This window comes from Saccostrea cucullata, unplaced genomic scaffold (assembly GCF_032062105.1).
Source record: "Saccostrea cucullata isolate Sc308-1 unplaced genomic scaffold, CSIRO_AGI_Scuc_v1 ctg77, whole genome shotgun sequence".
In the NCBI taxonomy this organism is placed as follows: domain Eukaryota; kingdom Metazoa; phylum Mollusca; class Bivalvia; order Ostreida; family Ostreidae; genus Saccostrea; species Saccostrea cuccullata.
In genome coordinates, this window is record NW_026929500.1 from 376,444 (window position 1) to 391,538 (window position 15,095).

A 15,095-nucleotide genomic window follows, 5' to 3' on the forward strand; every position below is an offset into this window, starting at 1 on the left:
ATCATCTTAGAGAAGAGTTATTGTTTGCACTGGAACTTTAGTGTGCATGTTGCGAAAAAAAGTCTTTTATTTGAAATGGCTAATATCAAGATGATAAAAATATCGAATATAACAACGTAATTATTGACACGAATCAGACTGAAGTCATCAATATTGACTTATGAGGAAACACAACGCCAGCTATCAACGAAGTTATTAGGAATTACATATTCTGAAAAGCAAAAAGCAATCCACTTAAAAAATGACACAGAGTAACTGTCAATGTATAGATCTGCGAATAATGAACTCCGTGGTACCTTAAATAGATTAAGAAACATAGAAAAATAACCGTATAGCGGGTTTTCTTGGCGGGTGTAAAATATGGTGATTTGCTTTCTCAGAAGTCTGCCAATAATTTTGGCGTAATTTATTTTAGCGGACACAGAGTTTCAACTCTTTGCAGATGAACACTAATAAGAGCACTGAATATATCAGCGATTAAAATTTTAGCGGGCTCCCATCAAAACTGAAATCCGGCAAAATTAGCGCCCCCCCCCCCCACACACACACACACACTAAAATGACCCGCTATACGGTACCTTTCGTTGGCCATTCTGAAACACTCAGCCTAGACCGAGAGCTGAATCTCGAATTTGAACGCCATTTCAAAAAAATTCGGATAATTTTTTTCTATCCCTGATAGCGTTGCTTGTAAAAGGCCCGGTAGATATTTCGGTATAGATCCAAAGAAGAGACTCTTGTTTGTATTGATTCACGTTAACGTTAGTGGTTTAGGAGGTTAGAAAAAAGAAAACTTTTTTGAAATTATTGTGATGAATGTATGAAGAATAATGTATGAAGATATAATTTTCAAAACCTTTGTATTTAGGAAAACTCTACTTTTATCACGTAGGCTCCATTAGACACTGAAATTTTTCACTTTTAAGGTAATGTATGATCTTTTGAGTTTTATTTTGAATTCGTAATTATCGGAAGCAAAAAATGTTAACTGTAAAAAAGGAAATTTAAGTGAGCAAAAAGGAGGAAAAAAATTACCAGTTAATTTATATGCTTATTTATGATAGAATTAAACCTTGTTTGCATACGGAAACGATTTATTTATGCATTATGATTGATTTTATTGCCATATTTTACTATGTACATCTACCCACTTCGTTGATACCTTTAAGATAATATAGGTATATGTCATAATTTAAATTAACTCAATATGCAAGAATATTATCTTCTTATACTTGGTTATTCAAAAATTTCCGAAGTTACCCACGTGCAAGAAAGAAGTTAAAATAATTTATCAATAATAAATCAACTTTATTTTACCCGGATCTTTCGATCTATCAAAATGTTTCCGATTTTCTTTCTCTGGACTTTTGTGAGCTCGGGTTTAGCTGCTATTCCTTCGATGTCTACAGGTAATGTAGTATGGCTTTTGTAATAGCATGTTCAACAGATTTGTCAAAATGGCATTTTTCAAATTTTTATCAACAAATTACTATTGAAATTTTAGACAAATTCAGTGAAAAACAATTAAATTACATCCATTTATTGTCTACTTCCAAATATATATACAATCAATTCTTAAATAAATATAGGCACTTCAACTCAGCAGATATTTCTTTGTTGATTCAGCGTTGAATCAACGTTAAACTTTAACGTTGAATTATCGCTGCACTTCAATGTTGAATCAACGTTGAATTTGGTTGCATATAAAAGTTGAGGGAACGTTGAGACATCAACATTATTTCAACGTCAATTTTCAACGTTGAATAAACGTTGAAAATAGGTTGATTATTTGTTGATTTATAGTTGAATTTTGGTTGCAAATGAAAGTTGAGTCAACGTTGAAACTTCACCATTGTTTTAACGTCAAATATCAACATTGAAAAAAGTTCATTTGACTTTTGAGTGAAATTTTTTGGTTGTTCAAAGGTTGATATTTGATTGAAATCACGTTGAATGCATGTGCATTGAATTAACCACGTACATTGAAATGGGTCAGAGGAATATTTTTAAATCAATCTTTCGTACAGTTAAGGTAAGAATTAATATACATGTAAATCCAAAAATGAGCGCAACTTTTGTGCGCAATGAATTAACACTTTTTCCAATGGGTGGCACTGTAGCTCTCTGGTCTACCATTGCAATTTTTTTTTCCAGATAAGCGAGCTAAAGATCTGCAGCTACCAGTAGTAACAGCGAGTTATGAATGATGAGAGATTACTAGTACTTACTTATTATTATTAGTCAAATCAGAACAATGTGGTATAATTGTGAGTTTTGTCTTCGTCGTTCAGATTTTATGTTTAAACTGGTCGTTCCTTTGGCACACACTGCTTTGAGCGTTTGCTCTGTGTGTTAGGAATGAACGTTTTATATTTTTTTTTCGTTTTCTGTTTGTTGTTGCTGTATTTCGTTTTCTTTAAATAAATTGTAATAAACTCTTCAGAATTTTTCTTACATTTTCAGTTAAATGTTATAAATTCTCCAGAAAGTTTCTTTTGTTTTCGATTAATTATTACTTATGTAACAAATGTTCATGAAACTCTCTTTTCGGTTACTCATTGCTTGTATGGGATGATTTGAGCTATTTTTAGAACGTTGATTAACATACAATGAAACACACATTTCTTTAGAAATGGGCAAACGATCAAATGCTGCATTCGAATGTACTTGTAGAACAGTTATTTAATAAATGTAACAGCCAATCAAATTGAAGCTCTACATAAACATCGCGTAAACACGTGTTCGATAGATAACCCGTTGTGGTAGCTCAAATAAACATGATGGATTCCTAATTACATGTATGTACATATTCGTTGCAAAACATGATTTACAGAAGCGGGGACTCACTAATGTTCTCCTCTAACTTTTTAAAAATTCCAATGTCAATGTAACTCGTGTTGCTAGTCACAAAAAGTGGGGTGTCCTTATAAGCATTACGAAGATTACATGTATTTTTCTTTTTCGTTTCTAAAGAAATGACCATGGGCGTGTCATTATGTAACAATTGACTTTCGATCAGGAAAACCCAAACTTTCCATTCCATTCAAAAGTTAACAACTCATAGTATTAGTTTTGCCAGGTTGTAGTGTTTATAACTAATCAAGATTTGAAATAAGAATACATACAAAATGGGATCAGGTGTTTCGCATGAAACGCTGTATTCGCATAATGACGATTATATTATGCAGTTTTTGAAGAAAATTATTTTTCGCACGGAGTATGTCGATACGCCTTCAAAGTAACATTGCACGGCAGCGGACCACGTAAGGGTACGAAAGCCCAGAAGGCTCATTCGAGATTCGAGGTTCAAAATACGAAATTCGAGATTCGAAATACGAGATTCGAAATTCGAGAATCGAAATTCGAGTTTCGAGATTCAAGATCAAGATTGACCAATCAAAAGCAGGTTCAACATTTGATTACTCCCCTTTATTATGATTTTACTTTCAAGAAATCGTTTAATATATATATAACAAATGATTCATTTGATTAAATTACAATGCAAGAAAGAGTATTATATATATTAGCAGGAAATTTAAATAATCATTGGATTTTTGATCAGCAAGATATACTTCAATTTATATTATGGCTTCTTAAATATTAAATAGAATACATATATCAGGAGTATATAATATATTTTTGAATTGTCTACTTTGTTTCCGAGGTTGAGGACATATAAGTAAAGTTATAAATAGGTGTCAAGTGTCTAATGATTAACAATAACCCCACCCCTACCAACCGGGTGTCGCTAAAACGTGGAACTGAAAACGGAACGGAAATCGGAACGAAACGGAAAACAAAAATTTATGTTAAGCAAATAACCTACATCTGGTATAAATCTGATAAAAGAAGCGATATTTTTTTTTATATAAAAGTCATACCTAATAAAAATGTATCGTAAAATATGATATATTAATGAGTCATGCACCCCTCAGAACTGGCACGTGTGCATGCGATGCAAAGGCGTCGGAACCGGGTGGAGGGCTTACTTTTTTTGCAAAGATGTACATAATATATGCAATAAATATTGGGGTTTATCTTTTTTTGTAGGATTAGCCCCCCCCCCCCCCCCCATTTCAATAACCCCCCCCCTGAAATTACTTCCAACGCCTACACGATGGTTTATAAAATACATACCAACTAGACTCAGATCCTAAGTATTCATCTGAACATTTATTACTTATCTTTTTTTTTTTCAAAAACCCATTCATAAAAAAAGATATTTTCATGAAATAGGCAGAAGAAAAGGACTACTAATATATGTACATACATATATAAAATAAATAACGAGTTCCGAAAATATGTTTATGCAAGCAGTGGAGAATGCAGGAACCTTGAAAGGGGGGTACATGTAGTTTGGGTTCAGGGTAAGAGCCCAGAGCCACAGAAATTGATTTATTACATCTTATATATATTTTTGACACAAAAGGGGGGGGGGGCTTTTGCAAATTTTTAGACCTCTCCGATGAGCGGAGAAAACAATCTTAGATTTTTACGGGGTTATACCCCCGCTCCCAGCCCCGCCCCCCCCCCCCTACACACACATTCACCACATACAAACACACCCTTACATCATTGAATGTAAAGATGCTACAATTTATCACAGGAAAATTTTTAAATTCCGTCTATCCTGAATTTTCATAAATACGGATCTCTTTTGTATAAAATTTTCACAACCAGTGTTGCATTAGATCTAGGGGTTTGTCGACGAGGTTTTCTCCATTTGTAATCAAAGAATTTTTTACATTTTATTCTCTTACCACCGTTTATCTAGTTATTTGCCCCCCACCCACCGCCCTACTTTTTTCCAGAATAAACTTATTACTATAGAAATTGACCCCCCCCCCCCTTTGTTAATGTAATCAAAATAGCAAATAAGTGTACAAAATTAGTACTGAAAGATGCTGGGGTTGGAACTTACCCCCTCCCGAATCAAACACTTGATTTCTTTATTTCGCTTGTCACCCCCCCCCCTCCCTTCCACACACACACTTTTAACATGCTCAAATTCGATTCTTCGTCAATGCAATGTCAGCGATTTTCGTGACGAAGAGACTGAAAATGACTAAATCAACTTGTATTTAATGATGAGGGATTGAATAAGTATTAGATATATTGTTTATGAAAAAATGTGTGTTTTTAGTGATTTATTCTGAAGTAATATATTCCGTTTTCCGTTCCGTTCCGCTTTCCGTTCCGCGTTTTAGCAACACCCCTACCCACCCCACCTGCTTATTTTTCCAAACACACTGAAAATGTTACTTTGTAAAACTTGAAAGACGTTCGTTTTCCTGATAGAGGTAATACATAAAAATTAAGTATTTAATTACTTATCTTCATCTAAGGCTTTAATTTATTGAATTGATTAAAAATTATATATACAATACAGATTGGCAATATGAATGCGGCATTTATTTTATCTTATATACGTATTTACTATTTTGTTTAATGAGAAAATAAAATTATTTATGTATTTTTCAAAATGTAATCCAAATTTTATTTTTATTTTTTTTTAATACATAAAACATTTTTTCTTGCATTATCATTTTAGCAAATGACCCATTTGTTATAAATATATTCAACGATTTCTCGATAGTAAAAACAAAACAAAGGGGAGTAATCAAATGTTGAACCCGGTTTTGATTGGTTAGTTTGGATCTTGAATTTCGAAACTCGAATTTTGAATCTCGAATTTCGAATCTCGTATTTCGAAACTTGAATCTCGAATGAGCCTTCTGGGCTTTCGTATAAGGGGGACAAATGTGTTGTGAAACTTTTTAAAAAGGAATATGCCAAAAATAGTATCCAGTGGTCACCGGATCTTGCCGCTAGTAAGAAAGCTTCCAAATGTGCATTGCTTTGTAAGGAACGATGTATTCCACGACTGAATAACATATACACCGCTGAATTAAGTATAGAATTTTTGATTCCTCTACTTGCCGAAATGCAGACGATCCATTACTTCAACTTTTTATGGTTCATTCCGATATTTGAAGATCTTAGATACATTCGACATAATGAATATGTAGCTCTGGAGCCTGTCCTACACGGAAACTATCAAAAATTTAACTCCAATGGTGGCTACGAGGAAACAGCTGGTATGAAAGAGTTAATGGCCACATTTTGTCATTGGACCTGGAACATCAGCGGTCACAAGTACATGGTCTGTGATCTCCAGGTGTGTTTAATATATTTTCTACCAATTTTCATTTTTTAAAATTAGTAATGCAAATTTGGGCTAGGTAAGGATTTTACCGGCTATATTGTTGAATAAGATAAATTGATCTTTGTTTGTTAGCATGAAGAATTTTCCTGTAAGGGTATACGATGAAAAAAATTTGTAAAGGACCAGTAAATGTGTGTTAATTTATATATAAGTAGAAAAAAAATCGGTAATATATTTGCGAACGTCTCAATTAAATCCAAATACAGTGTAATTTTATTTTCATTTTTTTTATTTAAACAGGGCATCCAGCGATTCATTCACATGATGGGAGATTCGGACTCACAGATTTAGGATACATGTACCTTGGAATGGAAATGGTCTTAAGGTCAAGATCTAGTAAATGAAAGGTGCCTACAGATTTATCAAATTTGAGAAATAAATTCCTTTATTGATGCTTTACAACCTTAGCTAGGTCAAATAACGTGTTTCGGGGCATAATTTTTAGGTAAACAAGATTAAAAACTGTATTTTAAACTGTCATTTTCAATGAAAAATTAAGAAAACCAGTCATGAATATGGGATTTTTTTTTTTCATATTCGACAGAGGAAATGTATCCAGATTGCCTACATTCTCTCAGAAAACGGTAATTAGTATGTTCGTGGCCTCTTCTTTAAATTAATATCAAATTTAATATAGGTATCCGGTTTACTTTTCATATAATTTTAAATTGAATGTCCTGAAAATACCCTTTTTTCTACATAATTCTGCTAAAGCCGTAAAGTACGGGAAAAGAAAGTTGAAATTGATTGTGACGTCATAATGGATCTAGCACCAAAAAATTAGTCTAAAGTTATTTACTAGATCTTGACCTTAAGTAACCACACGTGTGGACAGTGCTGCAGGTATTTACAGCTGGAAAACCCACTGAAGGGAGTATGCGTTAAGACACCAAAGAAATCTACTACCTATTCCTTCCAGGTCACAGAGGAGCTGCATTTAAAGTGCAAAGAACGAAGCAATCACTTTCAAATAATGGAAGCGATAGCAGAGTAAAAATTATTGATTCAGTGAACATCTCTGATCATCGAAAAGTGGCTGTGTGTTGTGTTCATTATATTTTGTGATTTCAGTCTTTAAGAAAATGAATAAAAGTATACATGAACCTCAAAAATTGTGTCTGTGAGGATGTTATTTCAAACAGAAATAATTCAAATGTGTTTACGGAAACAATAATCTCTTACAGGTAAAATTTATCAATGATCGATAATATACCCTGCAATTTGCTGGGGTTTTCTTTCATAGGGGAGTAACCAGAATGAAGATTGGGGAACTTCGCAATATTATTGCGTATAAACGCAAAAGATTGCATTTGATCGAAATTTTCAGCGATTAAACGCAAAGTGATTTGAGTTTTAACGCAATGATCTTTGCGTTTAAAACGCAGTCTTTAGCATTCAAAGGCAATAATGAGACGCTTTTTGCCCTCTTTCTTGTTTGTTTGATATTTTATTGGCTAATAACGTCAATCTTCATGAGATTTTTGCAAAGTTAAGATTTTTACAAAAAGGATTTTTTCTGTTAGGTCGATTGATTGATTGCATGTTGTTTAACGTCCCTCTCGAGAATTTTTTGCTCATATGGAGATGCGCCACCACTTGCCGGTGGAGAGCTGCAAATTTTGTCCTATACTTGGCACTGAGGGCCATTGCGTAGTGAGTGATCTTAGCTTTTTCGTGCCAGCACCTACTGCGACACCGGACTTCGGTTTATACGGTCTCCACATCCCACAGTGGTATTCGAACCCGCGACGTAAGATTTACTCCTTACTTCGCAACTCTAGAGCAGACTTTTTTCTGTCAGATGAAATATAAAGGAAAAAACTGATAAAATTGAGATTCAGTTTTTCACCTTGATGTTTGTCGCGCTAAGACACTTCGCTCCCCATCTCCTTTATAACGTATGTAACTGTATACTTACATTGACTCCATATGTCAATGCATGTTTAGAAGAAATCTAGGTTTTTTAATCGATCGTCTCAAATATTTTCTTAAGGATTATATGAGAGAGTTCCAATTTTTGCACTTCAAAGCAAATTTTGCATGTCAGATTATGATTTCTCAATATTGTTAAATTTTATAAATTATGTAAAAAAAAAAATGCTTTAAGGATGCGGTTACTTAGGTTTCAGAAAACAGAAAGGAAATTATTTTAATTTCATAAAGTGTAATATGTGAAATAAAAAAATGATCTAAATGGATAAAATAACCAGGTTTTAGTTAACATCGATATAAAACAAAAATGTTTTATTATTCGAAGAAAATAAACAGGAACAAAAATCAATGTATGTTAATGCAGAGGAAATTCGGACTAAATTTCTAATTTTTTTCATTTTTGTCAAAATTTAATATTTCCTGCAATATTGATTACAATGCAAAGGTTACATATTGTATTTTTAAACATCATTTTCAAGTATTATATGTTTTAAAGCTCATAAATTATTTCAAATAATTGGATGCTATTAAATAAATTCAAAAATATGAACAAAAACCATTCCAGACAATATATCTCAATAATTTGATCATTAACCCCATATAATATTATAGCCATGAGAATTAGGGCAACAAAAGTAACCTGGGGTATCAATAATTTAGAGTTCTCATCATTCAGATTTTAAAAAAAATTTCAATTAAAATGGGGAAAACTATAAATATGACAGAGGAAATTCGGACTGTAATAATGGCCCAAACTCTAATAGTTTCTTTATATGAAACAACACTGTTCCATTGCTATAATATTTCATTATTTAAAGAGTTGTATTGCTTGTAATATTTTGTGAGTAAAGAAAAAATTGGTCATAGTGTGAAATATTGAGGTATTTTCTGAGAAGTACACATGTACTCCGGGTCCACTAGCATGAAAAGTAGGACATTGACCTAGTTATTTGAAATTGAATTTAACACAAGAATCATAGTTGTACAGTGTGCAATAGGTGGTTTTTCGTTCTTATCAGTGTAATTTTTAGTCATCTTAGTAAAGGTATACCTTACGACCGTACATACACTTCATTTTACAATGATTCGCGAAATATGGTGCAATGGAAACCCTCTTCTGCAAAAATGATACATTCACAAATAATTTTCTTTTTATATATTGCAAAACTTACATTGAAAAAGCATAAAAAATCAGGTGCTTATTACCCTTTGTTTCACCCATAAATTTTCCCCACTTTATCAATGTTTAAAATATTGTACGTGTACATAAATTGGCGTATTTAAATTTTAGCGGAATCACCGGGTATTGAGTTGTTGGCGTAGTCATGAATGAACGCTATACACTAAAGCGCAATATATTTTATTTATAAACGATTTCTTAGTGGTATTCATGAATTAGTGCATCCTTTGCTGTGCCAAAGCCGCTAAAATATGAAATCCGCTCTTTTTAAGTACACATGCAGTATGTTGCATCCTCCATGTTGTTTTAACGTTGTTATATTAACGAACATTCACCATTGATAATATATTGCATCTTCAATGTGTTTCAACGTTGTAAAAAGGTCGAGGATTCTACGTTGAAGCCTTGAACTACACTTGCTCAATGTTGCAACGTCGTTTCAACATTGCAATTTCACCAAGCATTACCTTTTGAAAATATGCTAACTCTAGATTCCCTCCTACATTTCATACCCTTTAATTCATTATTAATGACAATTTGGTTCTCAAATATTTGTTTAATATAAAACGCATTTCCATGGTAATTGATTGAATATTTTAAAACAGTGCCAAATACATGTAGTAGACTACCCTTAATTTTAGTTCTTGAAATAATTGAGAGAGGGGGGGGGGGGGGGGGGGTTACACGATATTTTTCATTGAATTCGGACATGAAAGCTGCACCATATTTTGAAATCGTCTTGAATATGATTAAATGTTTCTTAGATATTTTTTATGTTTGACGCATATAAAATTAAACATATATATTAATAAAATACAATGTTTTAGTTGTAAACAGCTTTGAAATTGGTGAAAAAATAACATTTTTTTGCCATTTTTGTCTATATTAACGTACCCCCCCCCCCCCGTGAAACACATAAAGGTTTGGTATGAATTTGCTAAATGACAGTCCATATTACCCTTAAAAAGGAATTTTTGTTTCACGGGGGTGGGGGTGGGGGGGGGGGTAAAAATATATTTATGCTGATTTCTATAGTGAAAAACACAAGTTTTACTACAGTTTTAAAATTAGCTCTCGTTGTTGTCCCAAATAAGTAATGTTTTATGAAAATCTATACAAATATCTACAAAAGTACTAAAAATCATTATAAAAGGTTAACTTTTAAAAACTGACTTGGAGGTAGGCGGGAGAACAATACTATCGTTCGCAGTTCTTTCATTCAGTGGTATGAGCGGATAAGATATTGGTACATCAAAGCGTAACAGACGGAAGGACAAATGGACGGACATCCCGATTACCGGTACTATACACCCTTCCACTTTTCAAGCGGGGGATATAATAACACTATATTCAATGTTAAAAATATGATAAATTTCAATGTTGTTTAAATGTTGAAAAATCAACGAACATTCAACGTTCAACGTTGAAAATATGTTACATCTTTAATGTGTTTCAACTTTGTTAAAAGTTTGAAACAACGTTGAATTTTACTTGGTCAATGTTGCAGATTATATTCCACCTACATTTAACGTGAAAACGACGTTAACGTTTTATGACTTCTGATGAGGAAGGATATTTAATCTAAACCTGGCAAGTAAATTATCTCAAATAGATTTTATAAACAGAGGGTATTGAGGGGAAATTAAGAAAGAGCATATAAAGTTTTTATACCTCCCACTTGAAAAGTGGAAGTGTATATCGTGATCGGGATGTCCATCCATTCGTCCGTCTGTACGTCCGTCCGTCTATAGCTAGTTGTACGCTCATCCGTCCGTCTGTTACGCTTTAGGATACCCATCCCTTATCCGCAACTCATTTTATACCACTGAATGAAATTTAATCAGATTTTCACAGATTCTTTGACACGTACATAAGCCATTGTGCACCTTCTATTTTACTTTTTGATCGGACGCATAATTTTGGTTTTCCATAGCAAAACATTGACACGGGTATTTTTCTATAATATTGAAGAGTACCATCTCTTATCCACATCTCCTCCTTTAACACTGAATAAAATTTTATAATGTCACTGATTCTTTATTTAAAAATGTCAATGTATGCCCCCTCTTTACTTTTTGATCTGACATATTTTGGGTCTACCAGAGTAAAACATGGACTTTGCCATTATAACCATATTGGAGGCAGGGGACATAATTTAGGGAGCTATTTAAGTGTTTAGTTCGCAGTACATCTATTTCTTTTTAAATTCCCGTTATCTAATTTTTTTCAGTTTGTTCTACAAAGCCAGCAAACATTGTGTTTTTACTTGATGCTTCGGGATCTGTGGGTTCAACAAACTTTTTAAAGCAGCTGGACTTCGTGAAGAAACTTTCCAACATGTTTGAAATAGGACCCAGTGATGTCCTTGTTGGAGTTGAAACTTTTTCTACAACTTTTCATCATCAATTTTTCATGAATAAATATACGACGAAAACAACACTGCTCCATGCTATTGACAAAATACCATACCAAGCGGGAGGCACTCATACTGATTTAGCTTTGGCAAATGTTATGGCGCATGATTTTAAACCAACATCCGGGGCCAGAGAACACGTGATTAACATTCTTATCGTAATGACCGACGGAATGTCAAATGATGCAAAGGCTACCATCTTGCAAGCCCAGAAACTTCATCGAATGAATATTGAAACCTTTGCCATTGGTATTGGTGGTGGAGTGAATATGGCTGAATTAAAACACATTGCTTCAGACCCCCAAAAGGTCTTTACAGTCACTAATTTTGATGCCTTGAAAACACTGGAATTTGAAATCTTGGAAATGGCTTGTGAAGGTAACAATCTGCGATTTTGCTTTCGATCTACTTTTTATATCAATCTTTTCGTGCTTGCCTTTAGGACTTAAACAAAATGAAAAAAGTAAGTCGATGAGAAGGTACATTTAACATTGAAAAAATACTTCAAAACTTATAACCATTTACATAGAGTGAATTAACCAAAAAAAATAAATAAATATATTTCCAACTTTAGTATCTAAAGGATGTTTTTAGTTCTTTTCTGCTACCTTTTTTTCAATTTAGCCACGGGATTTTTTTTTAACAGCAGTCATTTAAAAGTTTTCTTTGGATTGTCATTGTATACTTGCCTACTCATATATAGGATTTATTAGATATGATAGAACGTATAAAAAATCATATCAAGTACAAAATGAGTTACTTTCGAGGTAGTTGTCAGAAAATGTGTCCAAAAGTTTCACCACACCTTCCATACTTTACTTCCTGTTTTTAAGAATTAAAAACAAAACCTTTAAGGTATGTCACTAGTGAAATTTGTTAAATCAAAGATTTTTTTGAGAAGTACGAGGGGTGATCAAAAAGTTCGCGAACTATTTCTATATCTACAAAACCATAATTCAGTTTAGAAATAAAAATTGGTACACACATATCCATACACAAGTGCTATAAATAGCATATGCTGAATAAAGTTTTGCTCCTTGTTTGTAACGTCACAATGCGAAAAGACGTCACTATATAGGTCACTCTTGACGAAAACTTGTCGTCTCAGGAGTGTTCGTTCAACAAACGACTATAAAATTTATGCTATATCTTAGAAATCCCTTTGAAGCAGTGTATAATAATTTGTACACAGGTTATTAAGAAAAATGACTTCCTATAGATTAAATCAATAATATTATTGGTTTGATCGTTTTAGTGAAGGAAGGCAGATAGTTAAAACAATGCTTGTTATGTTGTCCAGTGAAAGGAAGTTTGAAAAGAGATGTGTTTTTTATTAAGCAATTTGCTATCAAAGACCTTCAATTTACACTTTGAAAAATAGTTGAATATTTCAACAATAATATAATTATTAATTACCTAAGATATCGTTTACTTTAGATTTTAAACATATTAGATACTAGTATGATAAAAAAGGAGGCGCCAATTCTCTATCCACCTTGAATAAACGTCTTTCCCGAGACAGGAGATCTGGGTTTTGATGGTCGTCATGCTTATTTTTGAAGAGGGTGTTCTTATCTACCCATTCTGTTGCCAAGATCTGACCATTTCTGACAAACGAACTGTTCTTGTTATAAAAATTAACTAATATTTAAAGAAATAATAAAACTTAGAAAATTCGTTCAGCTTTTGTGACAGAAGGCTACGGAGGGGGTCACGTGACCGCCTATATCACGTGATTCGCGCATGAGCAGAACGGTGGCAGATGTGCATTAAAATCGGAGAGGACAAATTTAAAATATAATCAACACTAAAACCAAATATTGTTTCTTTTGTGGGCGTTATTCAATTAGCTGTCGAACTTTTTTATGACCCCCCGTATACTTTGGATGAGTACTTATATAGTGTGACTTAAAATCGCAGAAAAAATAGGGGGTCAGTGTGCATATTACTGATCTACGGTACAATTAAGTTGACCTTTTGCACTTAAATTTTAACTTTGGTTAATTGCTTTAACCTTTATCTTATTTTATCAGATGTAACCATGGCAATAAATATTATTTTCTTTCACGTAAAATAATTTGAATAATATTTATCATTGAACAAATCTTGCAAATTAATGCGCGTAAATTATTGTGTGACTTTTTTGCAATAAAAAGTAACATATTTGGGGTATTAAAAAACTAAATAGGCAATAAAACATTTTCTTAAATCAAACTTTGTACGGCTTAAGTGCTGATCAGTCGCAAGTATCGAGTACTATAAAATAATGAAAGAAAAAACTGGGGTCAGTGATGTTAATTTTGAAATATTGGTCAAAATATGTGATTTTCAGGCGAAACATGGTGTAAATTTTATCTTGACTTATTTGACATATCCTTATTTCTTGGCAAAGTTTGTTGAAGTAATGTGTAAAACTTGATCTAAATATATAAATTACACTGTAAGACCTATATTGAATATTCCTCGCAATATCATAACGGAAAATATTCTCCGAGTAAAAGTATGTGAGGCTGAAGTTCCAAGATATTATATAATTATAATAAATGTGCAGATTTGCAGACATATCTGCTAAATATCCTTACACCACAAGAAATAGTCCCTCATAAATCTTGCTTCTTTGTAGCTTTTTGAGCAGTTTTTTCGTTGAATGTTAAAATATTAACATTGTTTGATTTAAATATGTTATAAAAATTGAATTTTAATAAATAGTTTTGATGTAAGAGGTTCTGTGTGAACTTTTACAAAAAGCTGACGAGTGACATATCTTAAAGTTTAATTTTTGGTTTTATGAATTTTTCTTTGACCATTCACTTTTTAGATAACGAGCTTTGACTGTATATATAGATTCTTTGTAGTGTTAGACAGTAAGAAGACACCAGCTGTTTATCTCAAGGACCTCGTACATTGGATAGAATACATGGAAATCTCCCTTCTTGCTCTAAGTGCTCTGACTATCATAGGATTTCTGGGTTGCTGCTGTCAATTTTGTTTTCTTTTTGGAAAACGCAGCGAAGAAGACGAAGAAGAGGATAAAGAGCATAAAGAAGTCTAGAAGCAGACCTGAAAATTATCATCCTTCTAGGCAAAACTTCCAATAATCTAAGACAGTAATTCTTTCGTTTTGAATTTTACGTGATTATGATAACAATTGTCGTATTAAAAGCGTTATGAGATTTTCAGTACTCTAGAAGTTTTTCTAATGCCTTAAATCGTACAGTGTCATAAATATCTGCAATTGATCCTAAGCATCCAATAAAGGTTTGAAAGCTCCATAATTGATTTCATTATATTTACATCTCCAATGTCTTTTTCCGAGATAAAATTACAAATTGTAAATGTACTTT

The 15,095-nt window shown here is 32.8% G+C and overlaps 1 protein-coding gene across 1 annotated transcript; it reads left to right on the forward strand.

Moving 5' to 3' along the window:
- Positions 1-1,331: 1,331 nt before the first annotated feature.
- LOC134281022 (collagen alpha-1(XII) chain-like) lies at positions 1,332-14,841 on the forward strand. Its single transcript, XM_062763477.1, has 3 exons — positions 1,332-1,409; positions 11,569-12,129; positions 14,607-14,841. Exons 1-3 carry the CDS (start codon positions 1,340-1,342, stop codon positions 14,801-14,803), a joined length of 828 nt encoding a protein of 275 aa, XP_062619461.1. The 5' UTR covers positions 1,332-1,339; the 3' UTR covers positions 14,804-14,841.
- The last annotated feature ends 254 nt before the right edge of the window (positions 14,842-15,095 follow it).

What these genes read in the sequence shown, in the direction of transcription:
- LOC134281022 (XM_062763477.1), top strand. Translation starts at nt 1,340, where the DNA reads ATGTTTCCGATTTTCTTTCTCTGGACTTTTGTGAGCTCGGGTTTAGCT. An exon ending in TATTCCTTCGATGTCTACAG is followed by an intron (nt 1,410 to 11,568) that starts GTAATGTAGTAT and finishes AATTTTTTTCAG; the next exon opens with TTTGTTCTACAAAGCCAGCA. An exon ending in CTTGGAAATGGCTTGTGAAG is followed by an intron (nt 12,130 to 14,606) that starts GTAACAATCTGC and finishes GATTCTTTGTAG; the next exon opens with TGTTAGACAGTAAGAAGACA.